The following is a 16179-nucleotide window of genomic DNA, read 5'->3' as shown; positions in this document are numbered from 1 at the left end:
ATGGTGTTTCCAAAAAGGTTTCTGTGAAATAAAGCAGTAGGATTTTTGTTCGCCTCATTTCCATGCATGCCCTCAATTTTATGGTGATGTAAGAACACATTTGCAAAAAAATGCGTAAAACCGGCACAAACATGTCACAAACAAACTCCATATGTTTGCAATTTTCTTACCACTGCTGGAAGCCTGCTGTGGCCCTGAACACGCTCTTAGCAGATATGAGTTAGGAGAGAACTCCTCATCAGGATTGGTGTCCATGATTTGATGGGACGTATTGCTGTCTAGCAATGGCATCTGGCAGCTAACTGGTGGAGGATTATGAGAACTGGGCAGCTGAGCAGATGGGAGAAGGCTAGACGAGGATGTAGGTGGAATGGGACGACCTGGGAAAGAGGACACAGGGAGCAAAGATCAGCAATGAATGTAATGAAAAAACCCAAACAACCAAGTAATTGCACTGTAACCGTCCGTCGTTAAGTATGATTACTGCTCCACAGAGCCACAAAATCTCTCCACTGGTACGAACTTGTCCCGTTGTATCACACTCAAGGCATTGCGAGCGGCTACGTTGTGAACTCATCCCAAAAATCTCTCTGCAGCGTCGCTGCAACTGCGCACCACTGGATCGGAAGCGGCCGTTCGGCGTGGGACCAACACACACAGCAGCCAAACGCTGAACGGCCCCGAGCTGCGTTCTCAGGGGCTGCAAAATGCAAGTGCATCAGCTACACATTTTACCAGAAGAATTTTCACAGAAATAGGTCTTTTGGCTAAATAAGACCGATGAGAAAGGGGACTATAATAACTTGATTCCTGGAGTTACAACACAAGTCTGTAATCATCTCTTAAAATAATGGTGCAGTTCTGGTTCGGTTTTTTGTTTCTTTCTTTTTTTCTTTTTTTTTTTTTTAAAAATATCTAATAGATTCCAGTACAGGAATCTATTAGAGGCATGTAACAAGAACCATATGAAGGCTACCTCCAAGCTAAGGGTCTTCCTGTATTGTTGCAGATCTTTCCGAAACCCACCGATGGACGTGGCAGGAAGCATAGGGGACAAGGGGACAGCAGGACTGAAAGGGAATTATCCCATTTGCAGAGACGGGCTAAGCTGGAATATGGGTTGGAAACGCTAAGCTCTCCTGTCCTTTCCCTCTCATTTCTTTCTGCACTGATGCTGCAGGGACAGAATTTCCTGCCTACCTCACCAGGCAGATTAATTTCAAGCCCGAAACCCAATCCTTAATGTGTACGATACACCTCAGCCCACTGCAACAACATATTTTTGGTCAACTGAACTAGTGGTATCAAGTCAACAACAAAAAAACCCCCGTTCATACTTATTTATTCTTTGCTTTTGTGAACTTTCATAACTTTATATCAATCTATTCCATCAAATGCACACAGGTGAAGACAGGTTTGGGGGTTTTTTTTTTGCATTACGTATTAGAATATGACCAATTGCAGGGATGAGAGGAAGAGAAACACACATTCTGATCTCTGCAAGTTTATCTAGTGCACTGGAGAAATTGTTCGTGAAAAATTTATACATAGGAAAATATGACCTCTGCAATACTGCCAAAGCCTGTGAGGCAAAGAGAGATGTGCTGCATGCCGGCTACAAATGTTAAAACACAGCAAAACTACATAAAATGGTGCACCCATTATTTGTAAAGAAAAGAGTAGCAGAGTTGCATTACAGAGTTACATTAGTTACATCTTCCTTTGTGGAATCAAGAACCCCTCACTTTATATGAATTACACTAAGGTTTATACCACTAGGTAATCTTCTAGAGTCACACATTCAATTCCAAAGGAGGGAAAAAAAGAAAAAAAAAAAAGAAAAAAAAAAATCAAGAAAATGAATAAAATCCAGCCATCACATGTAAATTATATTTGGGGAGCAGCAATCAGCCAAAGGTACCCACAGAAACTGAAAAAAACTTTCACGACATGCTATCAGCAAATAACGGGAACTACTTCCTTACCTTCAAAAAGTTTAAAATAAAATAAACACCTGGAGATAGGCAAGTGACTATTATGCTTATTTTTTATTAGATTTTTAGCACTGGATAAACTGACGATAAGACTAAATGACAAAGTTATCATGTAACAGAAATGCATTTAAGCCACTCCAGAGTAACCCCCATCTACTGTCTTTTACGCTAGAGAAAATTCAGTATGCGTTGAGTATTTTCATTGTGGACTTGCATTGACGAGGAAATAATTCTAATATTGATGACAGGAATAATTACTGTTATTATTCATCATTATGCTAGTCTTATGAAATACTACAGTGAATATCCTAAACATTCAAGGGAAGTGATTGAGCAAAGCAGTTTCTAATTATTTCTTCGCAAGGTGTTGGAAACAAGTGGAGAGGCTGAGGTTTGACACTCCTCAGACAGGAATGTGACACTGTGCCCATTGTGTGCATTTAACTTTAACGTATTCTCGCTCTGCCTCAGCATTATGAAGTTGAAAGAAGAAACTTACAAATTCCAAATCTGCATCTACTGTACCATATGAAAATACTACTGTATTCTTAACATGTTGGACATGTGAAGTGATAGAGATGAAGGGAAAAAGATTTCGCCTTCTGTGGAAACTACCTATGGTATTTGAGAGAAATTTAGGTATGCTTTTGCAGAATACATTGAGAGATACCAAAAAACCAAGAATTCTTTTGCCAGGAAAGCTAATCACATTGTTACCTTCATGAAATAATACAGCCCAAATCCCTGAAGACAAGGTAAAATGTCTAATTACTACAGCTCTGTTTGTAGCTTAGAAGAAGCAGAAGGTATCAAGTTGTTAAAACGTTGCATTATTTTGGTGGGGAGTTGGCTCTTGAGGAAGATTTGTCCATAAGCACATGTTCATTGAAAAACATAGATGTCTGTGAGCCATAGAACCTACTGCCAATCTGTCCTGTGGTTAAATTTCCTAATAAAATGCCAAACCTGATTAAAACTTTTCTTGTGGTTGAGGCATTCTTGATCTTTCTGTCAAGTTGATTTTTGGCATCTAATAAACGTTAAACTCCAACTACAGCCTTTCCCTGTACAGTAGTGGGGCTCTAGTAGAGCTGCTTCTCTCCATACAGCTCTCCAATCCCACGCCCTGAAACACACACAGGAATATCTTAAGACACCCAACCTTTTGTAAAATTTGGTAGGAAGTGAGTTGAAAAATTACTGAAGAGGAACAGAAGAAGATTAAGCTTTGTTGCCTTAGGAAATGAATCTAAAGGGTAACTATCTGCAGTACCACAGTTGAGAGAATGGTTGTGAAACTACCGAAGAGAATTGAACATACGCAGTTAGGCTATAAAGAGCATGATAAATGCAATTTATTTGTTACTATATACTCTTAAGTTAGAAATAATGGGTTCAATTCATACTCTTGAATACTACTACCTTGGTCAAATAAGTTCAATGTATTATTGTAGCATTTAAAATAACAGACTAAGCTTTACAGGTTTTATAAACCTGAGCTTCTTGCCAGACCCATTCGTGTGTCTGCAGATACCCTAACAGTCGTATTTTGAAACCCTCCACTTCTTGAAATGATTCTATATTTCCATCACTGCACAATGGGACTTGTAATACCCGACAGTATTGTAAAACATACTGTGATGTACGGTACCATCAGTATTCTATTACACTGCTGTTTTCAAAAGTGAAATCCATAATGTAAACAGGAGTTCGTACAAATTGCATCGACTCTTCATATATTAATATGATAAAGCTTCTATGAATGAGATTTTTACCTAGTTGTGCATTGACAGAAACCCTATGTAACGGACACTTCTACTGACAGCAATAATGTGATTATGTAACATACCCAAAGTAACATAACCCAAAGATACAAATGCCAGAAAGGGAAACCAAAGTCTAAAAGCTGATATATTACAATTTCAATACTAAAAGTTAATATTAGTTTTCTTCAAATATCTGTTCATTTGCATTTTCATACCACGTATACTCATGCATGGCAGATACTCGTACAGGTACTGAATACAGTATTTGTAAGGCATTTTTCAAAAAAAGCAAGCAGACAAGAACACACCACCACCACCACCACCCCCATTACCTTCTCCTGTCATTTATCTTATCTCACTACTTAGAGTGAAGGAAAAAAATTGATAACTCTCCTTCTGGGGGGCATTCTGATTTGGGCTTCCATGCCACATGGCAGCTCATTCTGCAAGGGCCTTTTTCATCCTCTTATCACTTATATTCCCTTTTTCCCCCCTAAAATGATATAGCAGACAGCACAGACTTACTGTTTCCATTTTTTCTTTTTAACAGAGTCACATCTTTCTTCATCAGCCCAGGAACTTTTATTAAACCATTCCTCAATTACTGCTACACTTTGAGTCCCTAAGGCTTAAAATATGCCATAGGATCAACATTCAAAAATCGTGCCACGCTTGTAGCTGGTTACGATGCCACAGCTCCACAACCATCTTCAGAAAGACATCCACAAGAGCGGGTCGGTCAGAGGTGTGAGGAATTCCTTTACTCTCCTTGTTAAGGACAGCTTCACAGCCAGACAGAGGTTGAATAAGGCACAGGCTTCCCAGGGAGAAGCTGCCACGTGTGGTCACGGTACAACGCGGCAGTGGGGTGACAGAGCAGGCTGTCTCAAGCCCAGGCACTTACAAGACAGCTAAGAAGAGTTCTGTTCATCTCAATCACAATAACGCATTTGGGAAAAAGATACGCTGGTTGCTGTTAACCTAAATGACCAAAATCCATCACCAAGGGGGGGGAGAAAAGGATTGCCTGCAATCACTCCAGGCATTAATATACATAAATAAAAGACACGATCAAAGAGGAAAAGCAGGCTGCTTATCAGTTCCTGAAGGATTTTTGCGATGCACTTTCTATACTCCCCCTTCTTCCTCCTCCTGCAAAGGACCTACGGAGTTCTGTGGGTGAATAAAGCCTGTGCGGGTGTGAAACCCTGCCTCTACACTCCACCATGGTGCATGACAGGAAGCAGGGAACAAACACGACAAAAATAACTGAAATTTAAGAATTTTGACACATGAGCAGTCACTGTGTAAATATGCATTACAAAAACACATCTTGAAGAGCTGTTAAGTAACCTTTCAGCTAACTCTACTATAGTATAGTATTACTAGCTAAGAATATATAAGAAACATAATTGTATATATATTTACATAAATATTTATATATTTAAATACATTTACCCACACACATTTAGACAGATACGCATAATATCCAAAAAAAGATTATTTTATGAGGTCTAAAGGATCAAGCCAGACTCCTTAAATAGCCATTTTGCCATTAACTTTGTCAGGGGGAAGATCACAACTTGTTTGTTGCCCTCCCACACTCCTAAGTTATCTACTTCAATATAAAAATTTATTTTGTTAGAACAGATCTGAATCCCAGAGGTGGTAAATACAGATCTCAAAGCTTACTGTGCCTGCAATGGAATTCTCAAGCTCTTCCCATCAGGACAATCTCACTTCTAAGGTTAGCACATGTGTAGCAAAGATCTGTGTAGATTGTTGAACCCCATGCATTTTCAGCATGTCACCTGGAGATTTTCATACACTTAAACAGCATATCTTCATTGATAAATTACATTTCTGAAGGCATTTTCCTATGTGCAGGGGTTTTTATAAGCAAAATCAAGTTTCAATACATTTAAACAGCTGGTAATCCTCACAATTACTGTCGGACTTGATGATCTTAAAAGGCCTTCTCCAACCTAAACGATTCTATAATCAAGTGGTTATGATATTAACTACTTCGTACGTCTCTAAGCTAGGCAACCTGCTATTCATGCAGAAGATAAACAGAAATGATCTGTAATAACTACAGTTAGTCACATATATGACTATCAATAAAGTCACTTACGCCTTTGTTCTGCAGCTCTGGTCGTAAGGACCCGGACTCGGATAGAAAAGATATCCACAAGCCAAACACACACTGCGCAATCCTCGACACGTTAGATTGCAGAAAGAAGGGAACCTTTAAGATAACTGTTCTTTTTAAAACAGCTGTTTGGAAGATGCAGAAGCATTCAAGTATTAATGCAGGACGGTAGGGAAGTAAAAAGTGAAAGGAGAGGAGTCGTTTCTACATAACGGATGGCATCAGAACAGAAACTGTATAACACTTAATTGGCAATTAATGTTGACATTTACTGATTGAAGCTGATAGTCATGTTACACCAATACAAAATATAGAACCCTATATAAAGTAATCCCAAAAAACTATGCCAGTGGCTTGAATGATGGGCAGTATCATTAGCAGCAGTTGCTGTGGTGCTCATATTTACTACAATTATACAAGGAAGGCGATCTAGTAATGGCATTGGCTGGACATTAACTAGAGATGATAAAAGGGAGGGATCAGATATCCCCCTCCTTTTCTCCCGGAGAGCTGGAAGGGAGAAGGGGAAGCAAGCCAAGGACCAGAGCCCGGACCCCGCGGGCAGGATGACAGGCGCCCAGCTCTCCTCCCACAGCACGGGCACCTTCTCGCTGCATTTCCGAGCCAGCCTGACCAAAGCACCCACAATGTCAGCAACGTCAGGTTCCCTTTAAAGAGCGAGAAACGACGCTAAATGTGTCAGGGAGCGACTAGATAACGTAAGCGGTGTGTTTCTGCAGTGCAAAGCGCTATAAATTAAGCAGGCGGCTGATGAAGGTGAAACTTTCCTGAGGAACAGCACATTGAGCAGAGTCTCCTCTTCCTCCCCAGGCTAATTGTTTTCTGCAAGAAGAAAACCCTGGCCTTCAAATATTTGGGCAAAGCCTGTCTCGCCAGTGGGCTGGGCACTCTCAAGCAGAGTCATATTGAGTAAGCGAAATATATATTGTCATAACTGGCAGAAGGGATATAAATATTTTGTATTTGATGAAATTACTACATTTCACTGACAACAGGAAAAATCACCCATTTTTCTGGATAGGAACAGCATCTATCGCTTTTGTAGCTCGAATGGCATTTGTACTTCAGCGCAGCGGAGGCCAGCGGGGAGCCCCAGCAGGCAAAGCTCTTCTCGGGGGAGAGAGTCATTTCCCCCGCGCTAAGCAGCCTCTGCAGCCTCTCCGGAGAAAGAGGAGACACCCCACCTCCCCGTTCCCTCATCTGGCAAGCAGCAACGCTAATTTATCTGTAAAGAGGACTCGGTTAACCCTTCAGTCACGAGACCGCCTTTCAAGTTGACAAGACAAAACAAAAGCCCAAAATGAAGCACACAAGAAAAAGGGGGAAAGAAATCCGACAATTTGTGATCATTTTCTTCAACATCAAATTGCCTTCTGTTGCCTAAACTCCTGTTGCGTTTTTTTCTCTAAGGCAAACCAGCTTCACAACAGCAAAGAAGAAAGATATACATCAGGATTTGGATGATAGAGAGAGATCACTGAAGAAAGGTACTTCCAGTGCTTCTGCAGCTCCTCTCTCTCTGAAAGCAACAAATGAACCAAACCAGCCAAGCTAAGAAAAGTGTTTTCACAGAGTCTGTGTCAGAAGAGTCAAAGGAGAAAAAAGCATGGAGCCGAAACTCCTGCACAGACCTGTTTATTGATGTTTTGAGGTATTTCTCTGCATCACAAAGGATAGTCAGAGGATGAAGTCGATACCATTGTATCATACCAGGGAAAGATAGAAGGTGGCTTTGAAACAATTAAAAGAGAATGCCAAAAAAAGAGATCTAGACACAGTAAATCATCTGTGATTTACGTAACAATGAACCATCTAAGATAAATCAGTGCTACGGGTTTGTACCTTTCCCATTTAACAAAATGAACAACACCCTCCATGCTTGGCTTAGTTTTTTCAAAACTTTTGTTATGCAAAAAAGCATAAAATCTGAGCAATAGCATGCACAGAGTGAAGATCATAAAAAATTAACAATAATTATGTAACTACAGTATAGGCAAGAATATGCTGAAAAAGGTGATTTCTCAACGTACAAGAAAGATTTGTATCTTTGGCCAGTAGCTGCTCTGAGAGCAGAACAGCAGAGCCCTGCGCGGCACCTGGTTATGCCGTCTTCACAAACGCTTTGTAGAGTCTGCTCTGCCAAGTAAGAAACGCTGGAGCCGTTTGTGGCGCGAGATGTCTATGTCTACAACCACGTCTTTGCAGACTGCATGTATGACGGGTTGGCTGCTGTCCGCTCTGCTCCCTGGGGCTGCCTGGAGCTACGTTCCTTCAGAAGGACTTCACTTGGGCTCCTGAAGCCCTCAGATCTTTCTTCTTTTTTTTTTTTAATTGGTGGGTTTTTCATTTCAAGGTGGCTGAAATGTTGAAAGGCTTGTGTTGCAGTTCCCCAGAGCAGCGGGAGCCGAGCGTCAGCGTTGCTGAGGCACAGCTCCATCACATCATCAACCCATGAACTCCTGTTGCATTCAGGGCGAGTGAAAGAATTTACGTTGGCAAGATCTCCAAAGATAATACTCAAGCCAAACTTAGTGCAAGCAACATCCATTCCCTCCCCTCTCAAGCAGGCAATGGAATTAGCTCTTCTCCCAAGCACCCCCAGGTCTCCTGGAGCCTTTCTGTGAAACACCAAAAAGCAAAATCCACTCTAAGGGGACCAAAGCCCTCAGGAAAAGGGCACTGAAGAAATTAACACGTACGTGCCAAAATCTCTACCTCCTTTATTCAAATATGAAACACAGCAATGTAAGATGATCTGATGCAGCATAAAACATAGTTTTGAAAGATTCTTAGATTCACATTGTACAAGGAAAATAGTGCATTTCTTTAGAAAACATAATCCTAGAAATCACGATCTTACCTGTGTAGGTATAGTGTTTTAGTAGCCTAGAAGTTAAAATGTTGTTTAAATAAAATTATCCTAAAAATTCAAGGCTATTTCTTCTTAGGCACATGTTCATATTCATATTTACATTTCAAATTCATATTTACATTTCCAAGCAGTCCTGCGGGGAGGGGTGGGAGGTGGAGGTTGGGGTAGGGGTAGAGATAAATCAAGAAAATCTCTAACAAAACAAAATAATCCTAGATTCTTCATGACAGTAATGCATAAAGTCTCATTGGTTTAGCATTGTTGTAGGTCTAGTTAAATTTTGCCGGCAGGATAAGAAATTATTTATAAGGCATTATATATGATAGAAGAAAAGAAATATTGTATAATGGCAACCAGTTTCTGTTACAAAAAAACCCCAACCCAACATTAAAATATATTCATATTTAATATGTTCCTCTTCCCTGTCTTCTGAAGCAGAACCGTTTACTGCACACCCAGGAATACAGTCTGAGAACTGCAGATAATAGAAAAGGGACAAATGAAGAAGAACCAGCAATCCCTGGTCTCTATTTTTTATTACGGATGCATTCTACAAGCTTGTTCAAGTTTTGTTATTTTCCTTAAACCGCTTGACCTCTGTATGTCGTTAATATTTCCTGAAGTACTGTACATGTGTAATTCCTGAATCTGAAAATCACTGCACCAATGCAAGATACTATCATTACTAAAATCTATGCAGAAGAATAACTTGGAAATCAATCACTTCTCTTCTGACTTTCAGTGCTAAAAGTTAAATTAATTTTCCTAAGCAATCCATCTTCAAAATGTATCAGTTTTATGGAATTTGGATATTAAAAATAAGTAGACAGTCATGACTTAAAAATTATCTAAACCAATTCAGTATGTAAAGGAATAATTTGCTGCTGTCAAAAGCTAATGTCACTTAATTCTTGTCTTGTTAAATCATCTGATGCCCCTTTCTTTTTTAGTTAAACAAAGATAAATAATAAAAACGATTTACAGCTAGAAGATGTTAGGGTTTTGCAGCTGTTCAATGTCTTTTGGGCAGATTAGATTCTGTAATGAGAAGTTATAAGCCTCATTTTATAAAAGCTGTTGCTGTCTTGGGAAAAACATCAGTGAATAAGATTAGAAAACTCTTTTCCTTCATGAACCTATTAGAGTAGCAAGCTGATTACTTGGCATATGTTTGATACCTTCATAGCTGGAAAAGAGTAATTTGTTTCAAGGATTTTTTCCCATCACTCATAAAGTCAAAATGTCTTCTCCAATCTTACCGTACGTCTGATTTAGCCAGTAAAATCAGAGCCAGAAGAAACAGACAAATCCACATGAGCATAACTCACACAAACTTGCATTAACTTAACTTCCCTAAAAAAAGGTTCTACTGAACTAACTATAACTAACATCAAATTATAACAACTCATCAACTGCCTGGTCCTTGTGGGACAAAAATAACATTCTAAGATTAGGAATGTATTTAGGAGAAACTTATTGGAAGATTCACAACAATCATCATATGTGACTGAATTTCCACCTTTATAGTAACTTAATAATATATGTAGCTTTTAGAAATTGGGAAGAAAGAAAATTTCCTATTTGTCCCTCTTACCAGCTAAGCATTCATGGCAGGGAATTCCACTGATGAGAGGGTTGTAGTTAGGCCCTGGGTAGGTAGTCACCAGGCTCCCTATAAAATCTACCTCCTTCGATAAATCTACAAGTACTTGATTTGATCTTTATTCTAGTGACACAGAGAGTTCAGACTATGCTGTGCTACAAACTTCACAGAATCACTACGGTTGGAAAAGACCTGTAAGATCACCAAGCCCAACCATCACCCCAACCCCACCATGCCCACTGAACCATGTCCCGCAGGGCCACGTCCACACGTTCCTTGAACACCTCCAGGGATGGTGACTCCACCACCTCCCTGGGCAGCCTCTGCCAGTGCTTCACCACTCTCTCAGGAAAGACATTTTTCCTAATATCCAGCCTGAACCTCCCCTGGTGCAACTTGAGGCCGTTTCCTCTTGTCCTGTCACTGTCACTTGGGAGAAGAGACCAACACCCACCTCACCACAACCCCCTTTCAGGTAATTGTAGAGAACTTGTTTCCTCTATCCAAACACCTCCTGTTTACCTTTGCCTTATTTTATTGAAATTCTAAATATTGTTAAACAACCACTCATGCCATCTCTACTACATATCCTCCTGAATTATGTTGGCTTTATTTCTGTTAGAGAAATTTATTTCCAGGAACGTTGCAACACTTAGTGATTCAGGTGCCTGAAGTCACTAATAGGTGGGAAAAATAACACTATCTTGAATAAACATGAGAAAACGCCAAACTGTAATTATTTAACAAATTCTGTGAAAGTCATACATAGGTAGTACTAACTGGTGGGAGCTGGATAATGATTAGAGAGGTTGTGTTAACCCTTTGGAACCTACTAAAAAAGCAGCTCTAATTTCTGGTGCACAAATGTGAAATGAACGCAAGGCTCCACATGATCAGTATTATGTAAATGGCTAATAATTTGCTTAAAATCTCTTCTGGCTGATTCCGCTTTAGGTTATTAAAGTCTACTTTTCTTAGTTACACCTACAGTTTGAATACGGTGTTCCTGTTTGCTTTCAAAATGTGTGTCGAATGCACTTCTGAGTTAGTGCCATGAACATCTGCTGTGATACACTCTAGAGATGTTTGTATTTTAGTGCTGGGAGATACTAAGGTGCAGTAAGAAAACTATCAGTATGGTGGGAATTAATCTTCCATTACTCTTGATACTGATCCTTACATTTACATGATATTATCTTGCTATTTACATTTTTCTTGCTTCATCTGGTTTCTTCTCTCAAGATCCAGTCTTGCATTTCTGCCACAACCCGTACTGACATTAGCAGAAGTTTTGGGTGTACAAGGAAACTAAAGGCTCGACTTTTTAGTCATGTATGTCACTGGTGGGCTTTCCAAAGCACAGAAGTGCGTAAGCATTTAACTTCCCTGGGTCTTACTGCATCTTCAGGCAGCTAAACATCTTTTTTTCTTAAACATTTAATGGGTGCTACAAATGTTTAAGACTGTTAAGATATTTTACACTGAACATTTGGGGGCACTGACAAGAAGTGATCAGGCCCCGTAACAGATCCTGCTTCAAGAATGAACGTTCCACCATTTAACAGCAAACCGCAGAGGAATCTCAGCTCCATAGAAGTCAATACAAATTGTATTTTTGCCTTCAGCACAGCCAGGATTTCACCCTAGAGTCCTACAAGGCGTTTGCGCAGAGCGAAGCTCCCCCAACAGCAGTCTTTTCCTGACCGGAATACCAGGCTGCTGCTGTTCGTTCGATTCAGGATGGTCCATTGCGCTCAGATCTAGAAGCGCAGCTTGGAGCTAAACTGCAGTTCAAAATCAAATGGGGAAATGAAATACCGTCACTAAATACGGAGCTAGGCCTATTTAGCCTTTAAAAATCTCTCTGATGTCTTCTGGTAGAGCTCACTATTCCCTGAAGACGACACACAAAACAGAAAGTATCCAAATACAGGATTATGGAGAAAACTACCAAACCACTTGTAAATGAGCAATTTAAGCGCGGATGAAATGGTGTTCACTGTCAGTGTTAAAAAATGTTTGAAATATTTCCTTCTTCGTAAAGTTGATTTCCAGTTCAGAGTTTGGGAAGTAGACTCAAAGGAAGAAAGAGAATATAAATTACGGAAGGAAGGACAGTACCATTTACTGTTTGTGGGCCACATCTTAAATGAACACTGGAATCTGCTCACTTTCCTTAGGTGAAAGCTAAGAAATGTGGATTTCTTAAGTGAGATTTATGTTAAATTTCACTTTATGTGAAAAGTTCTACAAAATAAAGCCTTTCTGAGGGGCAGATTGCAACACAACAGCTATCAGACCACTAACTATTTTAGCACTGCTGTTTATCGCCATAGTTAATGGCACTCTGGGAGAGCAGTACAGGAAATTAAAAAGATAAAATTTCCTTTTCATGAAAAGACATTGCAGACATGGAAGACTACTATATGGGAAAGGGAGCTTCGCTCTGCGGTACTAAGAAAACTGTAACCTGATTAAAGGGCATCTGCAAGCACACAATTAGATACGTTAAAAAGGTAAGAAATCTTTTCATTACAGTTAAATTTGCCAGAACGAAGGAATAAAAATACATGTTCTTCACCTAAAAACAAAAGGGCTCTGTTCCACACCTTTCGGTAAGGCACAAACCCCACTGAAAATCAAACAGGCTACAGAAGAGCTTTAACGTGCTCTTCTGTATTTCAGTGTGAACTGTATATTTAAAATAATGACAGTTTCTCTCATCTTTTTGATCTTAAAGCACTTTATAAGTACAGCTCAGAAATACACGGACAGAGAAGAATTAAAGCAACTGAAGCTGAAACCTGCTACTTAGGAATCCAAAGTTTGTTTACACCATTAGAAGGCACTCAAATATATATCCCCATAAATGACAAGGTCCCAGCAGCAAATTAACAGGAACAATTTTCCCATCTCAGGAGCTGTCAAGATGGGCTCTGTTAGCCAATTTATCTTACTCTAGCACATCTCTGGTGCTTGTCAATCAATATGGGAAACATTTGGTGCTGATTGCCATTTTTCTATCCACTTCCTTTTGCCCCTCGTACCAGGCAATTTACTGCAAGTCAATCAAGGTTGAAACAGACCTTGTTTAAATAAAACACTGTTGAGTTCTTTTTCACAGCAACAATTTCAAAACCAGAATGAGCTGTAGCTTTTCACATTTACATTTATACTACTTTTTCTGTTTTTCCCAAATGCCATGCTCAAGCTATAGGTCATAACTAAACTTGGCCGAAGGCTTATGGAGGAAACGGTCACAAAGGATGAACTGAATATAACTGTAGGTGCTCTGTCAAAAATTCAGTCTATCAATGGAGACAGAGAACATTAAAAAGTACGTAAGTACTATGGGATTGTTTCTTTTTCATTCTTGCTTGAAGTCAGGTCTCCACACCACAAAAGCAAGTTCTAACTTGTCTGAACTTATTAACTCAGGATAATCATTTCAAATATTCATTTACACTGCAATTTTAAGGTAAGCAGGAGATCAACTACTACATTTCTAACTGCATGTCACAAATAAAAGTAGGAAGAAAATCAAATCTCCCAACTAAAAACTTGGCACTATGTTAAATACACTGACAGCGTCCCTCTCACGTCCAGAGAAAACAATCCCACAGCAACCCCCGGTCACATCACATCTAACTTTGGCACTACCTTGGCATCACCTGTCAACAGCGAGGTAGACCAATACTACTACTGAAGAAACCATTTCCTTTGCAACAAATATTATTACCTGATGAACAACTTCAACAAAATACAATTATTACACATAATGCTTAGCAAAAAAAATTTTTAAAACTTTGACTTCTTTCTGCAGAGCAAGGCTTCATTTTACAAACAATACCCATGTAACTTTTCTACTGTGCACAATGCTATTTCAGTTCTTAGGTTCACCATGGATTCCAAAATTAACCACATGATGATTCACAACCGTGGAGCATAAAACTACTGTCTTCTCAGTTAGAATGGCAATTAAATACCTGAAGCATGCATTTATGTGCTACAACTGTATAGCACTCTACAATTTATTTGGTTTAATCTCGTTATTTATTAGATCCACATACACTAAATCTAATGATGTACAGCTGCAACAAAAGAAAATGCAAGTCAGGTCAACCCCTGAGATCCCACAAGTAATAATCTCATAAGAGAATCAGAGACATACGCCTTTAATAACAAATAAAGAGTGGCTATGTCTTCAGTTGTTACTGTTCTTATGAATAAGATTATCCAGTGCTCCCCTGTTTAATTTTAAATGACGCAAGGGTGTCAGACATCCCCCCCAGCTCAACAGCATATATATATATTATTTTATATATGTTTTTATAGATATATTAAATGTATGTTTTTTTATATATATGCTAGAATATAATTTGCTATATACAGAACCATGGAATCATTTAGGTTGGAAAAGACCTTTAAAATCATTGAGTCCAACTCTTAACCTAGCACTGCCAAGTCCACCACTAAACCATGTCCACACGTCTTTTAAATATCCCCAGGGATCGTCACTCAACCACTTCCCTGGGCAGCCTGTTCCAAGGCTTGACAACCCTTCCGGTGAAGAAATTGTTCCTAATATCCAATCCAAACGTCTCCTGATGCAACTTGAGGCTGTTTCCTCTCGTCTTATCGCTTGTTCCTTGGGAGAAGAGACCAACACCCACCTCTCTGCAACCCCCTTTCAGGTAGTCATAGGGAGTGATAAGGTCTCCCCTGAGCCTCTTTTTTTCCAGGCTAAACAACCCCAGCTCTCTCAGCTGCTCCTCATCAGACTTGTGCTTGAGACTCTTCACCAACTTTGTTGCCCTTCTCTGGACACGTTCCTGCACCTCTATGTCCTTCTTGTAGTGAGGGGCCCAAAACTGAACACAGCATTTGAGGTGCGGCCTCACCAGAGCCGAGTACAGGGGCACGATCCCCTCCCTGCTCCTGCTGCCCACACTGTTTCTGATACAGGCCAGGATGCCGTTGGCCTTCTTGGCCACCTGGGCACACTGCTGGCTCATCTTCAGCCGGCTGTCAACCAGCACCCCCAGGTCCTTTTCCACCAGGCAGCTTTCCAGCCTCTCGTCCCCAAGCCTGTAGTGTTGCGTGGGGTTGTTGTGACCCAAGTGCAGGACCCGGCACTTGGCCTTGTTGAACCGCATACAATTGGCCTCAGCCCATCGATCCAGCCTGTCCAGATCCCTCTGCAGAGCCTTCCTACCCTCAAGCAGATCAACACTCCCGCCCAACTTGGTGTCGTCTGAAAACATACTGATGGTGCACTCGATTCCCTCGTCCCGATCATTGGTAAAGAAATTAAACAAAACGGCACTAGAAAATGAATGGCTTTTGAAAGAGACAAAAAATTATCAGTTCCTTCTCTGGTCAGCAATTTACAGCTATCATAAAAGTATGAAAGGAACTTAGATTATTAAAAAGGATGCCTGATGTAAAGGTTAACAACTTGTAAAATTTCATGGCAGGAATGTCCCTGCTCATTTGCTAGTACTTTAATATGAGACCTAATATCTTCTCAATCCATAGCACATGCAATAAAATCCATAACAATCCTATAACGGAGGCAAAGACTGACTGAAAAATAAAGCAACCGTATTATAACGCGTATACAATCACCAGTCCCATCCTGTGCAGTATTTAAAAATCCTTACAGCAATCTTTTTGGCCAACGTAATGCATGATATGACTCAAATGGGTTGTATTTCACTATATTTTGGATAAAGAATGTACTAGTTTAATTATAAAAGAAGAAATGTTAA

At 39.9% G+C, this 16179-nt stretch overlaps 1 protein-coding gene across 6 annotated transcripts in view; it reads right to left on the bottom strand.

The window, feature by feature from the left end:
* The window catches only part of TENM2 (teneurin transmembrane protein 2), a 534344-nt gene that overhangs the window by 235859 nt on the left and 282306 nt on the right, over positions 1-16179 (bottom strand). For all 6 annotated transcript variants that reach the window (XM_059825282.1, XM_059825281.1, XM_059825283.1 and 3 more), the window contains one exon: positions 171-380. In XM_059825282.1, coding sequence (XP_059681265.1) covers positions 171-380 — 210 coding nt within the window. The remainder of the gene's footprint in view (positions 1-170; positions 381-16179) is intronic.

This window comes from Gavia stellata, chromosome 16 (genome assembly GCF_030936135.1).
Source record: "Gavia stellata isolate bGavSte3 chromosome 16, bGavSte3.hap2, whole genome shotgun sequence".
NCBI lineage: Eukaryota > Metazoa > Chordata > Aves > Gaviiformes > Gaviidae > Gavia > Gavia stellata.
Note: the sequence above shows the minus strand (reverse complement) of the source record. Positions and strands in the feature narration are given on the sequence as shown.